This window comes from Haliotis rubra, unplaced genomic scaffold (genome assembly GCF_003918875.1).
Source record: "Haliotis rubra isolate DU_JTF1 unplaced genomic scaffold, ASM391887v1 Scf498, whole genome shotgun sequence".
Classification (NCBI taxonomy): domain Eukaryota; kingdom Metazoa; phylum Mollusca; class Gastropoda; order Lepetellida; family Haliotidae; genus Haliotis; species Haliotis rubra.
The window spans coordinates 612,198-638,732 of record NW_025767188.1 but is presented as its reverse complement, the minus strand read 5'-3'; the positions used below and the strand labels follow the sequence as shown (position 1 = coordinate 638,732).

The 26,535-nt window shown below is 44.1% G+C and overlaps 1 protein-coding gene across 7 annotated transcripts in view; it reads right to left on the bottom strand.

The window, feature by feature from the left end:
- Positions 1–671: 671 nt before the first annotated feature.
- The window catches only part of LOC124291598, a 93,027-nt gene continuing 67,163 nt past the window's right edge, over positions 672–26,535 (bottom strand). For all 7 annotated transcript variants that reach the window (XM_046728626.1, XM_046728625.1, XM_046728627.1 and 4 more), the window contains exons 2-16: positions 15,831–16,812; positions 12,089–12,268; positions 11,356–11,422; positions 10,716–10,806; positions 10,307–10,434; positions 9,705–9,784; positions 9,235–9,351; positions 8,759–8,807; positions 8,476–8,608; positions 7,849–7,977; positions 7,421–7,489; positions 6,852–6,930; positions 6,363–6,457; positions 6,119–6,247; positions 672–5,664 (exon numbers count right to left, since the gene is read on the bottom strand). In XM_046728626.1, the coding sequence (XP_046584582.1) occupies positions 3,331–5,664; positions 6,119–6,247; positions 6,363–6,457; positions 6,852–6,930; positions 7,421–7,489; positions 7,849–7,977; positions 8,476–8,608; positions 8,759–8,807; positions 9,235–9,351; positions 9,705–9,784; positions 10,307–10,434; positions 10,716–10,806; positions 11,356–11,422; positions 12,089–12,268; positions 15,831–16,812 (4,662 nt within the window). In that variant the 3' untranslated portion in view covers positions 672–3,330. The remainder of the gene's footprint in view (positions 5,665–6,118; positions 6,248–6,362; positions 6,458–6,851; positions 6,931–7,420; positions 7,490–7,848; positions 7,978–8,475; positions 8,609–8,758; positions 8,808–9,234; positions 9,352–9,704; positions 9,785–10,306; positions 10,435–10,715; positions 10,807–11,355; positions 11,423–12,088; positions 12,269–15,830; positions 16,813–26,535) is intronic.

Here is a 26,535-nt window from a genome sequence, read left to right as displayed (position 1 = left end):
GGGACATAACTGCCTGTTTCGTTCATCCGTGAGAATTAACCAAGATTACCGGATTCAAGCTTTAGTGTCAACAGGCGACCCAATGGCGTTTGTTTGTGAGTCCAACTCCGTTATTTGGCTAGATTATCACCACAGCTTGTCAGAAAATCAATCAATTATTTAACCAGCATCTAATGAGTTATTACCCGTGAAGGTCCGGGTTAGAATATTGATCTTCAGTAACCCATGCTTTTCGTAAGAGGCGACTAACGGGATCGGGTGACTTGGTTGACACATGTCATCGGTTCCAATTACGCAGATCGATGCTCATGATGTTGATCCCTGGATTGTCTGGTTCAAAATTGATTATTAACAGACCGCCGCCATATAGCTGGGATATTGCTGAAGTCAGCGAGCCTGGCCACCCGATTCCGTTAGTCGCCCTTTACGACAAGCATCTACTGGTATGATGCGGCCGGTGATAGAACCCCGACCCTCTGCTCTTCCGGCGGCCACCCTGTCCACACAACCAGGTTGGCAGTCTTACGTGCGACAAAGGAAGGATGGCGGACAGAGCGATGTTCATCTGAATTCGTGTGTCACCTTACTTCAATTATCTGTGTATTCATGACTTGAAACTTGTCCAAGAGATTTGTTTGCGGTAGAATTTGAGAAAACATATAACAACACAGTTTCTTTGTAAACCATTTATTTGTAAATATGTCATGTAAAATGACCAAATATTACTTTTGAAATATTTTGATTCTTTACAACATCTAGTCGACACAACCACAAGCAATCATAAAGCGCTACATCTCTCAAACACTACCCCTGTCGGATCTCATCTTTCTAACAACACTCCTTTCGGACATCACATTACATCAAACATTCACCACCGACGTCAAACACAGAGCCGAACGCAGAGAGAGTTAAATGTCACAGAGACAAGGATATAATTCAGAGAAATCATTTTAGCAAAACACTGAACTGTAATAATAAGATATGAACCCTGATTCGTAATAACTTAAAATAGCTTTTACCGGTTGCTATAGCTACCAGTATACCAATCTCTGGCTGATGGGTTAACACAATTTTCTATATGTTTGACTATTCTCACAATTAATAAGATAGGCAGAGAATATATTACGTTATATTTAATCGTCTTTCAATGCAAACAATGGCGTACCAACAGAGAGATGACCTCATCTGGTTGAACCAAAAAGATCCAGTAGCGATGTGCCGTTATTACAGAATAACTGTTTAGGACTGCTTTTTATACCCAGTGGAAACTGGGCCCCGTTTCACAATGCGATCGCAGCGCTACGGCAGTCGTGAGATAATGTTGGATTAAGGGAATTACGATCACCTTAGCGCTACGACAGTCGTAAGACAATGTTGGATTAAGGGAATTACGATCACCTTAGCGCTACGACAGTCGTAAGTCAATGTTGGAGTGGTGGAATTACGATCACCTTAGCGCTATGACAGTCGTAAGGCAATGTTGGATTAAGGGAATTACGATCACCATAGCGTTCCGACAGTCGTAAGGCAATGTTGGATTAAGGGAATTACGATCACCATAGCGTTCCGACAGTCGTAAGGCAATGTTGGCTTAAGGGAATTACGATCGCCTTAGCGCTACGTCAGTCGTAAGGCAATGTTGGAGTGATGGAATTACGATCACCTTAGCGCTACGTCAGTCGTAAGACAAAGTTGGATTAAGGGAATTACGATCACCATAGCGTTACGACCGCTTCGTGGAACAGGGCAGTGTTACCGACGATAATCGAGACTGGTTATTCTCTGGCGTTGTAGCACAACAACCGGATAGTGCACATACAAACACATGCACATACACGCACATGCATGCACATTCATATTGCGATACTTCTACGAATCACCAAAAACAAAACCTGGTGTCAAGTGAACTTGATGACGGATTGGATTGTTTCTCAGAGACAACCAGCCAGTGAGATGTGACAACCAGCCAGTGAGATGTGACAACCAGCCAGTGAGATGTGATAACTAGCTATTGAGATGCATTAATTATTTACGGATAATCAACCACGTAATTACACATTTACATCTTAACAGTGAGTTCTCCATTAAATTCTTCCAGCGTCATGTACGAAATCCATGGTAAGTATACCACGCGAAAGTAAACAAATAACCATAAAACTGAAAGAAAATAAACCGTTAAGATAAGTTATTAGATGATGATGGAATCATTCTTTAAAAAGACATTTTTCAAAAATTGTGATTGTCCCTCTTCGTCAAATCCTAAAAATGACGGCACTAAACTGTTGCAGTGACATCAGTTCAGTTGCCATGACGACACATCAAATGCGGGACATGGAAAGCAGGACGAACAATGAGACAATAACATGGTATGTCTTCACATACTTAACAAGGTACCCTTGAAATTATCAACAACGATGAAAGAAATACATCAACAGTAATACCATAAAAAGTTTCGACACCTGAATCGCAGTTGGGCCGATCCACGGATTTGCAATAATAACATAAATTAAAAGTCATAAATTAAACATAATGCAAACACAGTTTTAAGTACTTTGTGTGGAAGATATACAGAATGAAAACGGCCGTTTTATTTTTCTGGGCCGGGTTTATTACGTCACCTTACTAGAGAATGTAGGCCGGAAGTGGTTCCAGGTCAAGGTCAAAGGTCGATCAAGGCGACGTTAGAATTGTAAGACAGTCGTTTTCAAACCAGTCAGAATTATGTCAGTTGGTCACGGAAGTCTAATCACAGAAATACACATATTTCCAAGGCAACAATAACATTTTGAAGCAGGTTGTTGTTTGTTCGATTATATTGTTCATATATATAACGATCACAGTAGGGTTCGGCCATTCTTCACGTCTATCTCACTGACACATTCACGTCTGATAACTGATTCAGGATGCTGCTCTCTCTCGCGGCCACCTTACTATAAGTCTGATGGCTTCTGACATACACAGATGGTATTTTACACAGATGATTGTCTTTGACCCTTTACTGTCAGGTTAAATTTCAGTTTTTTGTGATCTTTGACCTTCACCTTACTGTTAGGTCACATGCACACTTCCGCAGATCGTTGACCTTCATTTGCTGTCAGGTCACAGATGGCTTTGACCTTAACCTTATTGCCAGGTCACACATACACTCATGATGATCTTAATCCTTCCCCAGAATATTAAGTAATGTACTGTTTGTAACAAAGTTACACGCTTACACATTAATCGCAGCACTGAGGTCTTTCATATGCACGGATGCCCAATAAGTGTCCGTTATCACTTAAATATCAGTACAAATGAAGATGTCGCAATGATTATATATTATCCATGGAATTATATTTCCATGAAAGTGACAGCACCTTGATGCAGCATGGTAGGCTTCACAACAGCCATTGCGCCCGGGGAGTTGTGTCTGCCATAGCCAGGCGAATTTGGTTTGCCGTAGCGGTCGAACACAGAACTGGTTTTGGCGGCCTTCCTGAGCTGGTCAGTGTAAGCCTCGTTGCGTTCACCCTGCGCGTGGTGTGGTGTGTGGGCAGGTTTGGGAGGGGGCTCAGAGGCCGGGGTGTGGTACGTGGAGTATTGAGACACAGGAGTTGAGTGGTAGTGGGTGTTGTTGTGGCTGTGGTAGGGGGCGACCGAAGCCTGGGCCGGAGATGGATGGTCAGTGTACCTACTGCCCCGGTCAGGACGACTTGGGGGTGGTGCCTGAGGGTCCTCATACAGACCTAGATTCTTCCTCCGGGAGACAGGAGTAGACATGGACACCGGTTTACCCTGAAGCTCCGAGGCCCGACCCCCAGGGGTCTGCCAGGCGTTGTCATGCAACTGTCGAGACAGTCCTCCCTCGTCTCCAGGTTTTTTCTCAAACCTTTCGATGAGTGATGTGATGGACGGTGCGTGAGCGGGACCTCTTTGGTCACGGGGGTCAGGACGTTTGTCTGATGCCGGATGCGTAGGATGATGTGGGTCGGCTTGCTGGTGGGCGTGGTCATGAAGCTGCCTCTCCGGGAGGTTACCAGCACTGACACTCCTCCTTGAGTCCTTGTGAGATCGGCTGGGTCGGGGAGGGTCTGGGGTCATTTGTTTCTGCATGTTCTGGGTGGTGCCGTACCCCGGCGACACATACAGCTCACTCTTCTTCTGCAGGATGTGGCGGTAGTCGTCAGATGTAGTCGACTCCTGATGATGGTGCGACGTCACAACCGGTTCAGCTTGACCTCTCACCCCAGGGCCGTCAAACCGTGGGTCAAGTTTCGTCTGATTCTCATAGTTAGGAATCAGCTTGGCCTTGTATACAGGCACAGCTGTAGCTTTCACCCACTTGGAATCAACGTTGCTCAGATGTCCCACAGGCGCATCAGTGGCGTCCCCAGCACCCACAGGGGTCTGATCGTCGTGCGCTCGAGTATACGCGTCGGAAATACTGATGTTGCTCCCCAGAGCGATGGGTGCTCTGTCCCTGGTTCTGTAGGAGGAGCCGCTCTGGGGGGACACCTTGGCAGTGTTCTTGTTATTGTTCTCGTCACTAGCACCGGGATGGTCAGAGAAGGCGGACACGGGCTGCACGTGTCTCTGCCCTGACCCATGTCTGTCTCGGGCTGCACGGGCGACCTCATACTTGGAAGGAGACTGGTCCCTGCTGCGAATACTACTGAGAGTCGATTGCACGGACTGATGTCCAGAGTGCGTGGACGTCCTTGACACTGGGGACTCGTAATTGAAATTCTGATAGTCCCTGTTTAGCTTGTCCTGAAACGCTTGTATTGGATCGGGCGGTGCCTGGGAGTGACCACCATGACCTCTGGGTTCCTTTTCCCTCTTCTCCATCTCATGCCTCCTCTTCTCCTCATCCCTCCGCGCTCTCCTCCCATCCCTGTGCTTCCTCTCCGTGGATTCCTGATCCGACTGGACCCATCTGTCACGTGATACGTCCCGCTCCCTCCTCCCGCCCTCGTTCTCGGTGGTTTTCTTAGCACTATTACTGTTTGAAAATTTCTGCACCACGGTATTACGTAACTTCCCAAAAGGATTTCCGGAAGTTGTAGATTTAGGCTGTTGGCCTTGAGTCGTGCTCTGAGCCGCACTTTGCACCTGTTCGTCATCACTGCGTTGGTCTCTTTTCAACCACGATTTAAGAGAAAACGGCCCATTTTTCTTATGCTCCTGGGCTTGTGTTCCTGGAGTTAAGGTGGCACTTGGAACACTTCTCACATTGTTCATCCTTGCCTTGTTCAGAGATTCATAAGCCTGTTCCTGGTTCTCATAATTGGCAACATAGCGGGGCTGATTCTCATAGTTAGCACTTCGTTCTGCAGGAACAGGCTTCACAACCTGCTCCACAGTTTCAGGACTTGTCTTGTTGATGGCCAGGGGTTTGTGCACGTTAGGGGGCGTTGAAGTCATGGGCTTGGGGAAGGGGGAGTGACTCCTCTGCTGCTGGGACGTGTATTTCGCCACCTCCCTGTTGTCCTCACCCTCGCGTGGCGGAGGAGGTCGGTCAGGCTTCATCTCCTGGGTGTACTTCCCCACAGACTCAATCCAGTTGTTAATGTGCTTCAGCTGCTGCGCCCGGTTAGTCTTCATGTCTTTATCATCGTTCAACACGGAGAGATGCTTCAGCATCTTGGACTTGACGCTGCTGAATCCCTGGCCTGAGGACGACGACTGCAAAAGAAGATGGGGATGAATGAGTGGATGCTGCTAATGTTGAGGGGAAAGGTTCTCAGCGGTGTACGTCGGAATGTAAATAATAACATTTGGACTCGACAAAACACTGACTGAATATCCCAAATGCGTAGATCAGTGTTCATGTTGTCAATCACTGGATTGTCTGGTCCAGACTCAATTATTTACATTGCTGTGATTGGTGTTAAACAACAAACAAAACTGAATAGCATGAGCAACGTTCTATGCTGTCGGGGAATAAATACAAAAATAAAATCATCATCAATATCAATTTGTGAACATCATCATGACTGGTTCAGAAGAAGCCTCAGTAAGGTACTTAGTTAGGGATCCTGGTAAAATCACTGGTGTGAATATGAATTGTGTGCTTTATTTAAGGAGGTATCTAGATATCTGTTCCCCGTCTCCCACGTGGGCCCCAGGTACCACTCACCAACTGACTCTTGGACCTGAACTCCAGTTCGAACTTGTTCCTGGCCAGGTTTCGATGGGCCAGCTTCCAGTAGTACTTGCAGTCGTGGAGGAAAGTTGCCCAGATTTGGAAGAACTCGTGCGGTGTGCACTGAAACAGAACAGGTCGTTGTAACCTAAACATCCGCCATCGTGTGGTCCAGTAATTCAAATATTTAAGCATATTTGCCGCGTGGATGAAATAACATCTATGAGGTTTCTCGTACCTTTCTGTTGTCATGGAGGAAGTAGGCGGTTGTCTTCAGGAATCTATTCCTGCTGTCCTCCAGCACACGCTCCTGCTCGAACACCACCTCCAGGGCTGGAACAACGAGAGGAACTAGAGAAAGTAGCCAGAGACTCAATTCATTAGCCTTCAGTTACCATTAGTTACACGTTTCATACCACGTGTCGGTTCTTCAGTAGTCCAGTGGCTTTAGCCCGACAGCGTGCTGCTCAGAGTTGTCTCCCTTATATTTCCAGATCATTGTAATCCTAGATTTTCTGTTTATGACCTTCGTTTTACCATTGCAAAACAGTGCTTGAACAAAATGGTACATCACCATCGATTGGGTTTTATTCCTGACTAAATATCAACGTTTGGATACAATACCTAGAACCTACATTTAACATTGTCTCATGCCTAGCTTATGAGAATTCAGGTAAAACTTCAGGTATCACAGACATGTATTTGTATAGTGTTACACACTACCTACCACATGTGGCGAAGTTGTCGCTGTTGACTCTCAGTGTCTGGGTCAGGTTGCTGCTCTCTCTCTTCGACAGCGACTCGATCTGGGAGAGAAAGTGAAATTTTGTCCACGTATTGTGATTGTTGTGCTGATTGAGCTGTCCTTCACTATATTCATCAACATCTTCACATACGTGTCATGCAAAGTCAAACAAGTGTCCTTAATGATAAATAGCAGATCGATAGCATACGACGCGTTAATACGCGCTTCAAAATAGCAGATCAACAGTATAGGACGCGATAATACATGCTGCAAAATAGCAGATCAATAGCAGAAGACGCGATAATACGCGCTGCAGAGTAGTGCCCCTTGAGCGCGCCAGCCATCTCGCCCTGATCGTGTTTCCAGCTTGTCTGGACCATAACGCTCTTGTATAAAGCAAGATGTCTCACAAAAGCGATACAAGTGGAAAGCATCTGATACCTGCATCTTTTCAGGATTCACTCCCACATCAAGATGACATGACGTGATATAACTGAAATAATATCCGAGGCGCAATGAACCAGATAACTGCCTGTAACACTCTAACTTACCCTCTCTCTGATGGCGTTCACCTCCCCACGCAGATCGCCCAGTACCCGGTGCATCTCATCAAACGACACCTGCAATACCATCATCAACATAAAAAATCACACACGGTAACAGTTTTTTAACAATGAATGGACAGTTTACAAATGGATGTTATTACCGTTGGGAGTACACCAAGTGATACACAATGACTTATATCTCAAGTGAATAAGTGAGTGATTATTGTTTTACGCCGCATTAGCAATGTTCCAACTATTCCAGTGTCCAATGGATATTGTGGGATCATAGGAACAGTCGTTGACTCAGCAGGAGAGAAACGTGAAAGAAGATAATAAAGGGATAAGCTAACCATCGTATGAATGATTGCGAAGCTTTCACATGGCCTAACCAAAGCTAAACAGCCTATTGTACTGTATGTGGTTGGCAAAGTTACCTGTGCAGCGTGCCTCATGTTGGAAGGTTCTGGTAACCTAAACCGGGTCGGGCATCCAAGGTCAAGGTCGTTCTCGTAGTGTTGCACATACGTCTTCATGACGAACTCCAGCAGATTGCCGCGCCGCGTCTGAACAGTCCACACAATTAGAACATGCATACTTACTTCAGCATTTGATGGCATTTATTGCAAATCTGGCAAATATATAATGTGTGCAGCACTGGCGCAATAACTAACACGAACTGAAGTATCAACCATCAAATTTGACATCCTACGACATTATTGGATCCGTAACTGACACCTCTGGGGATGCAACTATCAAATGCTTTCTAAAGCCCTTATATTCTATGATCCCGTAGGCCAATGAACGAGGCGATAAGGGATCGATCCTTTTTGGGGGAAAAATTAAACCTTACTGTTGTTTTTGTATGCTTGATAGCCAAAACAAAATGTATGAAACATGTTCTACACTTTAAGAAAATACTCTGATTGGAAGCAGTAACCGAAATAAAAAAATATATTGTCAAGAAAAACATATTCCAAACCCTAAGCAGTATATGAAATGGTTGGTCCCTTGTGTAAGGTGCGGTGTACGATAAGTCGGGCACTGGGCCCATGTAGTTCTACCCTGTCGGTGGAGTCCTTCAGCTTGGTCAGGATATCCAGTGTGAAACCATCCGCCTGGCCTCGCTCCAAACTGCCGCCGTTCAGGTAGTTGCCGACAGCCAGCAGCGTCTCCAGGAGGTTCTTCAGGGCAACGCTGTATGAGAGGGAGAAAACAAAAAATGTTTAAAACGTGAATATACATCGGTTATTGTTGTTTATATTATACATTATCCATCCTCACAAATATATTCTGATTTGAGATTACTAATTACTGATTGTACTGAGAATCAACAGTTTTGGGTACCTGCTTGTAATCTCATCACATGCAGTGTTCAGCTCTCGCAGCTGCTGATCTGAAACAGGAAGAAATCGGTTTCACAATATGTTTTATTTTTCTACAGAAAATGCACATCTCGACTCTTTCCACCAGCATCATGCGGACACATGGTGACGTAACTCAAATACTGTTTAATAGCGGGATTGTAACAACATCACTCATTGACAAGCTCGTCTGAAGTTTTTTCGGAAAAAGCCGTTGGTCTCCTACCCAGGCCGCCCTTTCCCCAAACGCAGCCTGACGCTCCACATTTAACTGACTGACTGGCTAAGTGTGGTTTTAGGCCGTTTTAGCAATATTCCAAACATCACGGTGGGGGACACCAGGAATGGGCTCCACTTGTAACAGGTAGAACAACACTACCGAGCGGCTTCAACAGCCAGTAATGTCTTTTCACCATTCCCTTTTAACAGACACAACACATGAGGATATTCAGTACATACCAATCTCGAATAAGTTGACCTGCAGTCTGTGTTTGAATCTCAGGAAGTCGATCCGCTCACGGAAGTGGTCCACCTTCGACAGCTCAAACACCAGGTACTCCGGGCAGTCAAGGTTACCTGTAAGTATATTAAAGGTGTCAGCGAAAACAGAGGAGGCAAATCAAAGCAATCAGCAAACTGACAAGACACAGGATTGTTGCAGGTTCTTTTCGTGTACACGTAAAGTGTAAAGTTTGATAGTAAGCATCAAAAGCATGGAGTATTCAATACCTATACCATACATCAAGATGTGAGAACATTCGCTTTGCCTCTTCCTAGTTTCATTGTTGAATATTGTCAACATGGAACTAGAGTCGTTATCAACGTATTTCAACTTCGATCTTCAATAGAGATTACAATCCGACACTTCTAAAGTTGCTACATCTCCCTGTATAAAAAGATCTATTTAGGGTAACAGCCTGGTTACTTACTCGCTCCTTTGCGCTTGATGTGGTGGAGGATCTTGTCCAGCTCGCGAGGCGTGTGAATTAACTCCAGCAGATCGGCCATCCTGCGGGAAAAACAAATGAAGCTCTCGTAAAATACCGCTAAGAGTCCAGTCATTGTTATGCATAACGGGGAGAGTCGGTGAGTGAGTGAAACACAGCAGTATTTCCGTTAGATCGCGACGTGTCAAGGTAGGACGAGAACCCGAAATAACATTCCCCAGTTCAGTTAAACGAGTACGAGTATAGTGGTGATAAACCTAGAAACAATCATTGCCCATGGTTCCTGGTGATTCCAACTCTGCAGAACAACATCCAGCGCCTTAGATGATCGACAACCTGTGCTCCTTTGTAATGTACAAGCTTCATTTGTCATAGACCAACACTTGTTCAAATTTTTGTAGTTCACTTTTTCAAAAGAACATTTCCTCCTCTTGTGCTAAATTTGATCAAGACTTGCGTAGGCTTGAGTACAAAACGAGGGTAAAATATACGTTCCACGACCACAGCGAAGGGCTATACTGGTCTTTGATTGGTGTAGCTTATAGTGCTAAAGACATATTTAAGACAAAACCAAGAAATTTTACCCGTCTTTGTGAAGCGACGACATGTCCAGGGATGACATCGCCTGTATGACGTCATTGAGAGTGTGACGTAGTTTCTTCATCTCTAACGTCACGCGCTGGGATTTATCACTATCGAATATACCCACAGGCTGAAACACGAATTAATTATTGAATATATTTGTAAGACCAACAGGAGTTTGTAAAGATATAATTGAGATCAAGGCTGTCGAGCCAAATTCAACCATTTATATTAACAGATTTTAACTACTAGAAAAATAAAACAGATTTCAGGAATGAAACTGCTGTGGAAAGAGCGACTGTTATACCACATAACATATATATGTTCCTTCGCAAAGGGTTTCGGTTTTTCCTCAACGATAGTTTAACGTGCAACTCAACCCTCATCAATAAAACAACATATACAACGCACCTGCTGCTTTGGGCGACCTCTCCGGAAGTAGATGTCATCGTATAGTGTGACGTCATCAGATGATGACGGATCTCCGGTCTTGGAAAATAATCTGACAAAAGATAGAAAGCATGTTATTTTAATAAATTAAAACAATAAACCATGATTGAGTCAACGCTATCCGACATCACGTATGTCATTGCATTGAATGTTTAATTTTAATGGAATTTCGCTGAAGGTTACTAAACATTCATTCATGCAAATAAATTTTCAAATATATAACAAATAGGAATTCAAGGAAGTATGTTTTTTTACATGCTAATATGTCGAAGTTAATTTTATACAGTTGACCCTTTATGATTAGCTGTACATGTTTTCAGTTGAGGTCACATCATAGTGAGACGTTAACCTCTAGTGTGACGTTGCTGCTGTTTATGTCAACAATGACGTCGTTCAGGTGGATTACGTCAAACGTTCTTGAGAGCAGCCCGCATCTAACACAATAAATCCCCCTAAATAGGGCCCTGATAGTCCGGACATTCGTCCTCCTAGACAACTGTTGTAGTAATGTGTGCTTATGTTCATCAAATTGGTTAAAACGGATCATTTAATTTAGAAGGTGCGGAGGCCACGAGCTCAACACTTTATAGATGATAAGTACCTCTCTATGTCCTCTGTATCCAGTTTGGGTTCCAGCATGCTGTGCCACACCGTGCCTGACTCGGATCCTGCATACAGACAACGGTTGACAATATGGGACAAGTCTTTGATGATTACCAGACGTTGAAATATCGTTTCAGTACTATTTGCTTTGCATAAAAAGAGTAACCTGCACATGGGATTTGTTGGACAAACTTTAAGATACTGATTCAACTCAGACGTGAATGGATGGATTGAAACACTTAGTCTACGAAGCAAAACAAAAATTTGAAGACATCTATCCGTATATACAAGTTACAATAAACAGAAGCCCAGGTAATTGGATATGTGTAGGGTTGCCAAAGTGCTGTATCCTTACTGGGGATGTATGTACACTATTGTTTCGGTGTCTTATGGAGACTGAAGTAGTACCAAAGGACCCGTGACGATCAAGGGTTAGATTTTGTCTTCAGCAACCCATCCTTGTCGTAAGTGGCTACTAACGGGATCGGGTGGTCAGGCTCACTGACGTGGTTGCCACATGTCATCGTATCCCAACTGGGTAGATCGATGCTCATGATGTTGATCACTGGATTGTCTGGTCCAGACTAGATTATTTACAGACTCCCGCCATATAGCTGGAATATTGCTGAGGGCGGCGTTAAACAACAAACAAACAAACAAACCCTACAAAAGGACCCAAAGTGTAATTACGGTTTTAGCCCGGCAGAGATAGAAAGTTGCGAGATACTCACCAACATCTGTCAGTATGATGCGATGCCAGTGAAGTGGCTTCATCTTAACTTGAGGATGGATGATGGGTTTGTTCGGATACACTTTGTTACCCCGACTGGGCCTTGGGGGTAGGGAAGGGGGGATCTCCCCATCTTGCAGCAACGCCACGGCCTGTTTCCTCTCCTCCTCCAACTTCGTTCCTGCAACATCAGCAACAGTTAATGATACAGAGAGAGCTGTCACAACATGTCCAACAGCAACACTGATCACCCCAGCTGCCACACCACTAAACACCAGGTGCAGATGCTGCTGTGGGACGTACGGAAAATAATTTGATATATCGCAAGCAAGTCATTACAATAATAAAGCATATCCGCACAGGAATCACGGGATTCCAGTAAACCATTCATCGGAAGACATACATAAACTTTCCCATGAAAAGCCAAAAAATAGATGTGCAGAGTTGTCAAGTTTCTGTCATTCCAACATGTTGATTACCGACAATGTCGCCTGCACCATGCGCGGCTGCCGTCCCAGATGTTGCAAGGGGTCAGGCAAGGACGCCAGCTGCTGTCCATACTCTTTCATAATATGCATTATATGTGCCAACAAACAAACACTTCATTCACGTTCATTGTCTAGGGGCAAAATGCTACGTATAATCTTTTTAGGATTTCCAAATACCATTTATATCGATTCTCAAGAACACGTGCCTTTGTATACATGAATGTATTGACGTTGAAAAATACACGATAAAACAGCGGTGCAAAATAATAGGAAATATGATTGGCAAGTATGAAACATATATTCATCTCATTAGCATAACTAAACAGTCCAAGCAGGAACACAAACTAATTAATCAGGAAGTCTACAAAAGGTTGTTATGAATACTAAAGGGATGTGTAGTAGAAGCAGGCTTGACAATTAACTATAGGCATATGAAAACACATTTTCCTGTTTAACATTTTTTTTGTAGAATGTTTACAGCCTCCCTGGGTTATATGATGTTCAAACATTTTTACACCAATACCGTAGAAGAATAATTTGTCCCTTGTAATCTACATACCAGGTGGTAGGTTCATCGTGTTGTCGGATATAATTAGATCTGATGCAAGTCAACATACTGACCTTAGGCTTGGGGCGATTCCTTAAAATATATTCCCTGTGCTGCGTCTTTAATATGTCGGTTAAAACCGCGTGACGACACAGCTACAATCACCGAACGCCTCTACAGCGATACGGCTCGAGCCTCGCTACACACTAGGTTACCGGTAGGGAAACGACACAAAATGTTCATCATTACCAGCGTATACCTTAACGACGAGACAAAGCGATGAGCTGCCACCTCCCCCTCCCATCTCCCTTGGGAAGGTATCTGGGTGAGGACCTGACCCTGTCAGGGGTTGGGAGCGTGATGAATGGGAGGAGATAGGCGATCCAGCATCTCTGATAAACACCGCTTCACCACGTAACATTACCTTCCCCCTGAGCGTGGTGCACACATCGCCGTACCTTCACGCCACTGCTGGAGATGATTGTTCCACTAACCCGAAATTACGTACAATACATTTTACTGCGCTTTTTATGGGCTGATGTGGCCCTTTGACATTCTTAACCTGTGACAGTAGGGATGTAGGACACGGGTCAACCCCCGCGTGTCTGTTTGGGCATCTGGACGACTCTGTCTTGGCAATTAATGTTGTGTCAGAACCTTTGACTTTACTCGGCTAAACATTTCGCTCCTGCGCTCCTTTTCAGGGCACAAAACAAGACATGTACATCAGACCACATTATCACTAACAGCCAAATCACTGTCGGGGAGTCGATTATTTAGTCCTTGTAGAACCGGCAATACAATTGAGCGCTACGTCTGCAGAAACCTGCTCACTGGGAAATAGCTGAATCAGCTACATCAGCCCATTGTCCTTTCCTAATTGAGACGTGGGACTGCTGTGAGTATCACTAACATAAGGATAGTTTACTATCCAGCAAGCAACTCCCGATGCCTTACTCCACAAAAACCACTAGAAAAGACTCTCTCCTTGCTTCTTGTAACTGGTATACATATAAGGTAATGTTCAAACAATAACAGTCTGAGACAATTTCCTCTCCCTGCAAGTGACAAGCTGCCCCAGAACCGCCCATTGGTGAACTACCCACAAACTGACTCATGAATTACATCTGGAGCTCCAGCAGCAGTATCTGGGATGACCATCTCCCCACAGTCAATGGTTCGCTAACACATCCACCCCAAATACATTCAGACCAATATAGGATTACGCCGCGTTACGTACGAATCGTGTCCAGGTACTAACTTCCATTAATTACGCGACCAGCTGACGCTCAAACATTAAACGAAATCAGAGATATGAATTTGCCAATCACCCAACTCTGAATGTCTCAGCTGAAGCGGCAGCCTCACTTCAAAGGCCTCTCATATATACATTATAAGAAACAGCCCACTGTCAAACAATCCAAGCCCAGCATTAAGCTCGTGGATAACAAAGGTGGTCCTATAGTCTCTTTTGGGAGACTGGCGTAATCTCAGCGTTATGATAATGGCGGTATATAACTCGGGGGCAGGTAAAAGTAACACCCGACTGTTATCTGGCCGCGCACGTAGACTGGCGTTCCCCGCATAGATCAGTTGGAGGTATTTCCTGTGAGGGGGGCGACAAAGGTGTCACTTTCATGAAAACATTAGGTTTGAATTTCGCTAGACAGTAATGGGTGTATAGGCGGGGAAACATATGGTAATAAGCGCTCTATCTCAGTATATGTTGTCTCAGGTCCTGTCTGTTTGAAGGGTCATAAAAGTTGAAAAGGAAATTCAATATTGTTTCAGGCCGACAAACTGCAGTAAATGAGAGCCATGAAGGTATTCTACTAAAGACGGTACGTTACAATTTGCTTTGACCGTCAGTGGGATATATCTAACTCAGTCTGGGCGTCCTCAGAGGGTCATACGGACAATTGGGACTATTTGTCGGGTCAGGTACATTAATATATACTGTATAAATAGAAACATTTTATATTACTGACTCAAAGCTTTCCTCACAGTCACTGTAATCGTCTGATATTCAATTAGTGACCTTCAACGATGGGAGGTAACTCGTATGGGTTTCCAACAGAATGGGATAGAAGTACTCCTTGCTCCGCCGTGACTCGTGAGAAAGGACCAAATATAGGATTGGATGGTTATGTCCGACCTCCTGGCTGACTTTGTGTTGAATTTAATGTCTTTGATGATTAGCATAGTGAAAATGACTATCATACAACATGACATTGAAGGACAGGTTATTCCACTTGTTCATATGTTCACATACATCACACATACCAATATAGGTTGGCAGATTTGGATCTAAAAGGATTAAACCCCACATATTTAACAATTTCCGATGTCATATATTAATTGACCTGGACTTAGCCTGACCAACCCAGTAGGGCAACACATTCAATATAGATTTGGACTTAACGTTATGTTGAGCTAACTTGGCCTGGAGGTTCCCACAGGATTAGAACCACCATGTAGACAATAGAAACCAGTCATACATTTAGAGCAGTACGGATTCGGCCTGGTCAGTACAACAAGGTCAGAAAAATATAAATGACAGACTTACCAATGTTGGGCAAGCTGGCCTGAGGTTTCTACGGGATTAGAACTTCCATGCACATAAAATCTACCAGTGACACATTTAAAGCAATAATATTCTGATTCAGCCTGGTCCGTAAAATAAAAACATATACCAATGTCAGACATACCGATGATGTTGAGTAGGCTGGCCTTGGCAGGGAGGATCCCATAGGGTGATGACTTGGTGCTAGAGTTCTCCAGCATCTCTGCAATCGACCTCAACTCGTGCATCTTTGCCATCAGCTTGTTGATCCTCTCCTCGTACGTCCGTAGGATGTGCTGATGTTCCTTCTTCATCCTCTTCATTTCCTCGATCAGCTGCTTCTCATTGTCCGAGTACGAGTAGCTGGGCTCAACCCAGCGTCTCTGAGACTCGCCACTCTCCACAGTGCCACCCGAAGATGTGTGGCTATTTATAGTGCCGGGGATTCCCGGCGTCATTTCATAGTCTATTGCCGCCATTTCTGTTTTCTCCGGAATCCGTTCTTCCGGAATTGCGGAGTGCTCCCTTGTCGACGCCATTGGGTGAATGTACTTGTAGGCGTTCCTATCTCGCAGTTTGAAGTATGTCTGGGTATCTACTGAACTATCTGTAGAACACGTGCTCTCTCGTTTTACCCCTGTATCCCAGGTATTGGGAGGATATCGCTGAATCTCGTGTTTCTTTCCGTGACTAGCTTCCGGGAAGTCTCGTTCAAGCTCCCGTATAAAGTTATTGAAAGACGTCACGATATTATAATCATCAACCCGATGTAGCACTTTATATTTAACGTCTTCGATAAGTTTAAAGTCCAACCTGTCCCGAGGTTCTTTTTGAACAACACTGTATCCTGGCGTCTGATTGGCCGGATAGGATGACGTCATTATAGAAGCATGTTGCCGCTTGATGACCTCATCATCTTGCCACATGAACAACTGAGGAGAATCCTCGAACGTCCTCGCGCCAAAGATGCTTCTGATGAGACCCTCCTTGAACAGGCGTTTGGAGAACTTGACGGCCACAGCCCTTGTTCTGAAGCGCCTGGGGTAATGTTCCAGAAGCGTGGACACTAGCACACACCCCTTAAACACGTTCCGGTCCCTGCCCACTCGGGGCCGACCCCAGTCCATCTGAAACAGACATAACAAAATCAGCAATAGGTAGACAGTGGAATCTTAATGTTACAAATCGGCGAACGTCATGGCCGATTTCCAGGCTTGTTTAATTTAACAATGAGTGAGTGAGTTTTACGCCGCTTTTAACAATACCCAAGCAATATCCCGAGGGGGGAACACAAGAAATGGGCTTCAGGCATTGTACCCATGTTGATAATCGAACCCGGGTCCTCGCTTTAACCACTTGAATACCCCACCGCCCCCTTTACTTTAACACTAGCTGACGACACTAATTTGAATCTTGTCCCTATTTCAGAAAATATAGTCACATATGGGTTCCATACAACCGAAACAGTAGTCGTACCTCGTGAGCAAAAGACGAATACAACAGAAAGCTCCATGACAGTGCCAAGTCCTAAAGTACGGTATTGTCGGACAACGGTCGCTAGTCACTATTCACATGCTTGTGTCTTTGTGAGTAATACCATCACTGTAACTCCCTGCACTGGTGCCCAACAACCTGGTATGTACACTTAATATAATCCTTCAGGTACACTGAGCTGGGCAGATAGGCTCGTATACCTAGTGAGTGGATGTATGTCACAGTGCTGTCAGAAACAGCGCACTTGAACCTACACGTTTGCAGGACGGTCGAATCAATGAAAGATCGTACAACGGTATAGGATTTCTTTAATAACTGCCTCAGATCGGTCGATTCGTCGAAAATTACTTCGTAGGTTTCATTGTAGGTTAATCCAGGCATGGTTTAATGGCAGGGTCAACCCTGGTTGAAGGACTGTTTTTTAAAAGATCGAAAAGCCCTTGACGATACTGTGCAGTTGCTTAAGATGTGTCTGGATGGAGTACCTTTCTTTGGTACTGCAACAACGGATGAAGAGGACATTGATCGCGGGAGAATGTAATGACACGTAAGTGCTTCATGACATCGTGTGTAGACTCGGATATAGATCTTGAGTATGCTACAGGCGTGTGTGTGAAGAGCATGCAGGTTTGGTAGCCCCGGATGAAGATGCTTCGAGTGAGTGTTGTTTCATGCAGTGTTCATAGATTTATCAGACACTTGTGACACTAACAGAAGATTGAGAGAAATATACGGCTATACCACGTTTCAGGCAAGTCCAAATCAGGCATCAGGAAGGTGCCAATCAGGAACCAGAAAGGTGCCAATCAAGCTCAGAAAGGTTCCAATCAGGCACAGAAAGGTTCCAATCAGGCATCAGAAAGGTCCCAGGTACGATGTCAGTTAGTTTAGGTGAGGTCTCGGTTATGAACAGTCCACATCCTGCCTACACACTGCCTTCATTGCAGCCTACACGCTGTCTTCATCCAGCCTACAGTGCAGCCTAGATTCTGTCTACATCCAACAGACACGCTTCCTACAACCAGCCTACATACCGCCTACACGCTACCTATATCCAGCCTACATTACATCCCACATGCTGCCTTTATCCAGCCCACACGTTGTCTTCGTGCAGCCTATATTGCAGCCTACACGCTGTCTTCGTGCAGCCTACATCCAGCCTACATTGCAGCCTACACGCTGTCTTCGTGCAGCCTACATCGCAGCCTACACGCTGTCTTCGTGCAGCCTACATCGCAGCCTACTTCCAGGTCATATTTGTAGCGAGCGAACACAAACCACACACCTATCAAACGTACCACAGACATACACTTCGTTGTGTAACTAATATCTTCTAGCAGTATTTTCATGACCATGAGCTTATCGAAACTATGTACATGTCGACTTCGGTGCACGTCTGTCAGAATTGCCATTACCAACATCAGACACCAAACGTATAATTTCCGCCATTGTTTTCGGGTTATTAACCATGATCAATGACTCGTTCCTTTCAATGTACGATAATGGAAAGCAAATATCCGCATATACAAATCCCTGTGTGCCGCAGAGTGTCTGACTCCCCGGAGAACACTAAATGCGTCATGTGATGCATATCAAGCAGATCCTACCGCACACCACCAGGGTCAGGGTCATTACGTGAAATCTGATCTAACTCTCGATCATCCAATCACCACTGCTTACAGCGGGCGGATTAGCGGGGTAATTGACGCTGAAGCGACACCTAGCGGTCGGGTTGTAAACTCGCGATCAGACCTTGACAGGTGCCTTGCATTAAGGAATTAGACGCGCATACTTGTGTGTATGTCGCTGCAACCATGTTTTGTTAACGTTAATCGAGTGTTGCTTTCACTCCATGGGATGGCATATTACTTATCATTACGAAACATGTCATACAACCTGTTTGTGTGTTTGAAGCATTTTAGTATAAGGTTCATTCTAAAAATAAGTCAAAATCCATTCTCGTTGAAAGAAGCAATGTTTTTATCAACAAAATCAGAACTTTATTCCGTTATGAGTAACACAACAGTAGTGATAAAGTCCAGGTTTGTCAGTACAATATCCGTGAAGGTGGGTTTCACTAGTGTGGCAAACAAAGACAAATACCACCTCAGGTGATTCTCCCACACCAGACTAAACACCAGACCAAACATCAAACTAAACACCTCACAAAACATCAGGTCAAACATCAAACTAAACACCACACAAAACATCAGGTCAAACATCAAACTAAACACCACACAAAACATCAGGCCAAACATCAAACTAAACACCACACAAAACATCAGGCCAAACATCAGCAAATATGTCCAAGAAAGCCCACACAAGTCTAGAAAATGTGGCAAGTATAGATTTCCACAGCTTCAGGAAATGAAGAAAGTCTCAGGGCTCCTTTTCATTATATTTTTTTTTCTTTCTGTAAAATGTGTTCATTTCAAAGACTAGTTGTTAGCCTAACATCAAACCAAACATCAGACCTAACACCAGACTAAACTTGAGTGAGTGAGTTGGTTGGTATTTGAGCAGTGTTCCAGGTATATATCACGGCGTGGCAGCTTTATGTGGGAATACAGCCTGACATGATGCAGTTCTCAGACATTTACCACTTTGGTGTCACCCTCGAGCCCGGCTGTGGTGCAGACAAACCTTAAAACATATGCTGGATTAACAGAGATTCGAACTCCCGATCACGGGTCTCAGTTCTGCATACCCATAGTTCAAGGACCAAAATTATGTTTGCGCGGGCGTTATATGAATGTAGAAATAGGGTTTTAATCGTGAAATACGCAAACATATCATTACACAATATGAATGAATCTTAGATAGCTCAAAATATAATGCATCTGTATTAAGTTGAGATAACCCGAACCAAACACACCGCCCCAAGATCACGACCGGGTTGTGTTTGTTTGTGATGGTACACACGAGACGTGGATGACATTCCACCAGAACAAAGGTATTTCTAACAAGGAAAGATAAAATGTTTATTCACACGGTTCTTGTGAGATGGGGAATGCACAACCCGATAGCTAGGGTAACACGCGGCACAGGGGTCGATGACACAGCCATTGATGGAGCAAAATGAGCGGGAAACTGATACGAGTCCATTAAGAAATGCCCATTGATGTCTGTAAGTTTTCAAGAAGTTCGACGAGTAAACTGTCTCTATGACTGTTACGTTGAGAGCACACGTCGGTGAAGATGAACACATAGTCAACGAAATATTTTAATGCCCAATCCATTTTCCTGTCGGGTAATGTATTATAGAGCTGGCTAGACTATTTTGATAAATAAATACATATACTGAGGGAAGAAAATAAGGGATCACATGAAAGCACTAGTGTTCCTTTATTTTTTTCCAGGTTTCTTCACAATCTATGCGATACAAAGCTTGTGAAAAAACCTTGGAAAAAATAAAGGAACACTAGTGCTTTCATGTGATCCCTTAATTTTTTCTCTCAGTATATTTTCCGGTCATGATGTAGGACTAACATCGGTAGAGAATTGTAAATGGAATTTCAAACAAAGGACGTCTCCACATTATATTAAAGTTCTTGTTTTGGATGACTCTGACTTGATTATATCAAGGCTCAGTGATATTACTGATGTAGATGAAATGGTGTGGGTTCCATAACCTGTTCGCCCTGGTTCTGTGTTCAGGTTTGTCAGAGTGGTGAACACCTAAACCCCGCACCACCATCTTCCTGCATCAAGTCGATATGCCGTCATATAACGTAAGTGCCGTTAAAGACGGCGTCAAAACATCGCACACACTGTTATTGCAAGCGAATGGTGTTTAACACCACCGTAGGCACAATGACAGCACATCCATGATGGCCTATAAGCAACTTAGTCTGGACCGGGAAAACCAGTGGTTGAAAGTATGAGCAGCGTCAGGGTACAATGACGCGAACCTGACAGTCAGGGTGCAATGACGCGAACCTGACAACCGATGGCCACATCTTCGACAAGCAGGACGTACGGGTCACTGTTACACAAGACACCCTTAACGCTACAATGCTCGCAATCCCATGAGTATGGGAGATTCGGTCACCTTAGCACTAAGAAGGTCTTGTGAGACGGGACACAGGTGATCTTTGTTGAATCACCAGGGATTTCTCCATGGGTTCCTGTAACCCTGAAAAGGTCGTTTCTCCTATATCCATATAACATTCACGCGATATTATGATCATACGGTAATCATTTATCACAATGTTACAGTGGGTAAGGATGGGTAAGGTCGACCACCCAAATGCCTGACCGTCATTGACAACTACTGACATAAATCCCCTAGGACATAAACTACCGTGCTAATTGGACTTATGTACACGCAACGCCACGGGGCCTGGAACATGATGTAGATATCAATTGTGGCACTTTTGATGTTCTGAAGACGACCACAGCCATCTTTCATCATCCGTCTGCTTTAATTACACCACTTATATCCAGTCAGCATAGACACAGTCTTGAATGTATTGGCTGAATGTCTGATATATGGCTCTTTATGACGTCGGGAGACATTGATGTGCAGACGTTAAAATGGCTGTATTCATCCGTGATGGTCCGTGTCGGGTAGCAATTACACTGTGTTAGCGTCATATTTGACCTACATTGTCACGCCAAGATGACCTTGCGTCGAGTCACAGCCTGCATTCACTGTATCCATGTACCATCAATAAGCTTTGCTTTGAAATTACTTTCCTCGACAAAGTATTGTGTGCGCGCGCATACCATGACAGTGGATGAATGATGCAGCTTAGTTCACGCTGATAAGGAAACAACGGGGTAATATCTACCAGAAAGACAGCACTCACGTGATATCTTAACACTTCAAAGACGATATCAGACGACAATTAACTCAGCGCAGACGACACATAGGAGCGAAGGAATGTTTTCGGCAAATCCGACGAGAAAGGGACAACAGGATTACAGGAACTGGACGAGGCAGGTCTAAGAATCTGACGACATGTAGATGCGAAGGAATGTATGGAAACGTCTGGGAATGGATTTGGGTGGGAGGGACAGAGTGATAAGATAAGAGCGGTAGGAGATCCACGCCATCACGTGTCAGGCCGGGGTAACCAGCCTCCAGGATTATGTCGAGATGTTGGTGATAATAACTGACACCAATTAATACCTACAGAGATGAGTGAGTGAGTTTAGTTTTACGCAGCACTCAGCAATATTCCAGCTATATGGCGACGGTCTGTAAATAATCGGGTCTGGAGCAGAAAAATCCAGTGATCAACAGCATGAACATTGATCTGCGCAATTGGGAACCGATGACATGTGTCAACCAAGTCAGCGAGTCTGACCACCGGATCCCATTAGTCGCCTCTAACGACAAGCATGGGTTACTGAAGATCAATATTTTAAAACCAAACTCACTCACTAAAGTAGACACCCATATAACGTTAGAAAAAGCTGGAGAAGACACCCTTATAGCAGAAACACCTAAAATAGAGTCCCGTGTAGTATTACAGACAGCTAGACACCAGTGCAGCATCAGACACAAATAACGTAGACACCCTATAGAACCATGTAACTGACAAACAGATCGAACTACAATGATAACGATTGATTTGCTTATGAAAAACGTCTAAAGGTGGTATTACAACTTATTGAAACCCATTTCGAGCCTGGGGGACTTTGTTTTTCAATATTATTTTTTTCGGTTTTTCCAGGTGTGCACATTAAACTGGGATTTTCACGTCACTCTTGTAAAATAGCTGTGACCTATAAAGGGAGAATTGAATCCATAAGTACCCGTCCACACAACAACACCTCGCCATTATATAGGTGGACATACACAAACACATAGAACGCCAACAGTGATGGACTGCATCCGTCCAACAACAAACCCATCAAGACTCAGATGGACTTTTACAGGGAACAAAAGCATTTAGCAAACAACGTAATTATCATAGTCCAGTCCTCCGACAACAAAGGCTCAATTAACACCTGACAGTAATTAGCTAAAGTGACACACAAGTCACCACCTGGGGTGTCATTGCGAGGCGAGAGAAACAGCCGGGCGTTTTGCACGTGCAAGGAAAGGGGAGATAATGATTCTGGGAGCCGTTGTATTGACGTTCTGGATAAAAGAATACTTGACGTGCATGTCCACGAAAAAAAACATAATAATTTTGACGTTGAATTTAATTAATGCCAGTCTCCTCTTGTAAACAAATATACCACTCAAAAAGGTTAAGAACCACTTCATTCTTTCAACCTGTCACGGCTCGACATATCAAGTGATATGAACGTATCGGGTGGTTCTTAACGTCACTTAAGGACCACCCGAGTCTTTCACATTGCTATAGTTACCTATGAAAGATTCCTTAACTAGACTTAACTTCAGGACCACTCTTTCACAACACCATAGTTAACATACAAAAGAAATGGGTGGTCCTTCACTCTTTTAATAATTAAAACACAGTACGACGTCCATACATAAATCTACATATCTTTAATTTTTAAAAAATAATGCTTCATATTGTCGTCTCACAGATAACCGTATGAATGTTACAGCAAGCAACACGAACGATAGGAAACACAAAATGGACGATATTTTGTTCCCATGCCATCCAATAAAATAAAAATAACAGTTTATTATGATTCTATAATTACAATTGAACTACCAAGTAGCGCAGGTGTTTCTGGGAAAGAAAGGGGCACCTGTCAACCTCCGGAAGGTCGGAATCAAGAACACTACAGACACAGTTGCATGAAAGGGTTATGATTGGAGCGATGGTCAAGAGAGAAACCCTACACCTCCAGACGCCCACTGACCACCCCTCCAGGACATGTATTTTGTTTGGACATGGAAAACTATTTAAAAAAAAACGTTTATGGAACTAATTGATATGACCCTCCCCGGACACAAAGAGGCGTGTCCATAAATCTTTATTAAAAGGTCGTTGACAGCTTGGATCCATCTTGATAAATTGTTGATGGACCGAATCAGCACATGTGGACGATATGAACATATCAGTGGAAGGGTTAAAGCTTAACATCCGTCACGTGCAATCGTCATGTAAATCCGCAGTTCCTCTTGCACTGACCACAATGGTCACTACAGCAAATTGATGACCATTTATTGCTGAAATACTACGGGTCGACGGCTGCGGTCAATTGAGATGGACGTCTAGCGTGAAATATGAGCATTTCGGCGATATCAACATTTGTCTTAATTATCGGAAAAGTCAGGTTGATTAATCGCTGTTCGGGGGCAATTTCCTTTGTACCGCTTATCACCAAAAGGCTATCATTTACAGTTTTGTCATTATATTTCCGAAATCAAAATTTTTCTTTGGTACATTTAGATTAAAAAGCTTAGTGTTTGAAATAACGCAATTCATATTAGGAAAATAGAAAGTTCTGTTCCAGTTTTGTTACGTTTTTTCTCTCTAAAATGTAAGTACCTCAGCGTCGTGATCATAGAAAGGGGTCTCGAGAAATGGGGCGGTGGGGTAGCCTAGTGGTTAAAGCGTTCGTTCGTCACGCTGAAATCCCGAGTTCGATTCCCCACATGGGTACAATGTGTGAAGCCCATTTCTGGTGTCCCCCGCCGTTATATTGCTGGAATATTGCTAAAAGAGGCTTAAAACCATATTCCCTCATACTCACTCACTCACTCGAGTAATGGTCATAATAATAAGTGACTGGTACGTTGTACTTATAATAATATTGCTGGAATATTGAGGAGTAAAACCATATTCCCTCACTCACTCAAGAAACGGTCATAATAAGAAGTGGCTGGTACGTTGTACTCATAATAATATTCCTACCACAACGAAACCCCAAGGAGATGCTGGCTATACGTCACTTACGCAAGACTCACCATCCCTGGGTTTATAAGGTAATGTGAAGTACACATTGCCCATCTGAGACTAACATACCCTTGTACGTCCAAGGCTGCGAGCACGGTACAGATCCCCCAGGGCTTACGTAACGACCTACAGGGAAGGTGGCCAGACTGTGGTGAAACTAATCGCCAGACATCGTGTACACATGTCTCACATAGACTTCAAGGCATATCAGCCCCTGGGTTTAATTTCCTGCCCACAGTGTGTGTGATTTATAGCAGAGCGAGCCAGTTCCCGATCCAGCTGCCCGCTGAGTGACCATCAATACCCCCACCACCGGCTGCCTCTCAGCTCATCATCACTCGTCATACAAGAGTCCCGCTGTTCTTCAGGATAGCCCATGATTCCTGGGAGGTGTTACATTGGCACGTTTCTGTATTGATACCCATGCTAATTCCTCGGACCCAGAAGAACAATCACGTATTTCGTCATATGGAAATGTTCTGTGCACGTTACAGACAATCATCAGTGTTTATAAGCCCTGCCATACGTCTTAACATTTTACTGTCCGTTCTACCTAACGTTGTAGGTTATAAAACTAATGAGCAATTAGGATATATCATTACATGTATTTGGGGGAAGGGGGATTTGTTACGATAGAATTTCCAGGTAGCTGTAATTACCCCCCAAACCTGCCCCCCACACTGATGTAATCACCCCTAACCTGCCCCACACACAATATCACCTCAACCCCCACACTGATATAATCACACCCTAACCCGACCCCACACACACACACATATCACCTCAACCCCTACACTGATATAATCACTCCCTAACCCGACCCCCACACAATATCACCTCAAACCCCACATTGATATAATCACACCCTAACCAGACCCCCACACAATATCAGCTGTAATCACCCCCTAGACTGACCCCTCCGTATCCCCAGTTTCTTCCCCCAGATGGCGGACAAGCGATCTGTATCGAATGTCCACAATACTGCCTTTCATTACTGAACCTGACCGCAAAGGTTGGCCTGACCCGACAAATACAGATCGCTCGCCTTTGTAAAGAGCAACTGCGTCCAGCCTCGAACAAACCCTGATTGACAACACGCGTCAAGGAACATGTTAGTGCAGTCTGCGACTATCGTTGGATATTACACCACTATTTAAACAACGTTAAACCACCTCCGCGAAATCACCAGACTGATTTAGAGCAACAGGGACCCAAATAAACTGTTTTCATAACATCAAATAAACATCATCAGGTAATTGTCTAAGTTTGGCACGTGCAATTCGATAACATATTATTCGAAGTGAGCTCTGCGTGTGATCCAGGTCCGAAATTATCTTAATATGGTGCCATAAACCACTATACAGGATGTATTCCGTCCACTGATCTGTGATTTACACCAGGCTCTTGAGTGCATTCCGCTCCCATTACCTACTCCAGTAACAACGAGCCTCCACCACGCACTATTACGTAATTAAGTTAGGAGAGGGTGGTCAAGTAGTTGAGGTGCTGGCTGATGAATAGTTAGAA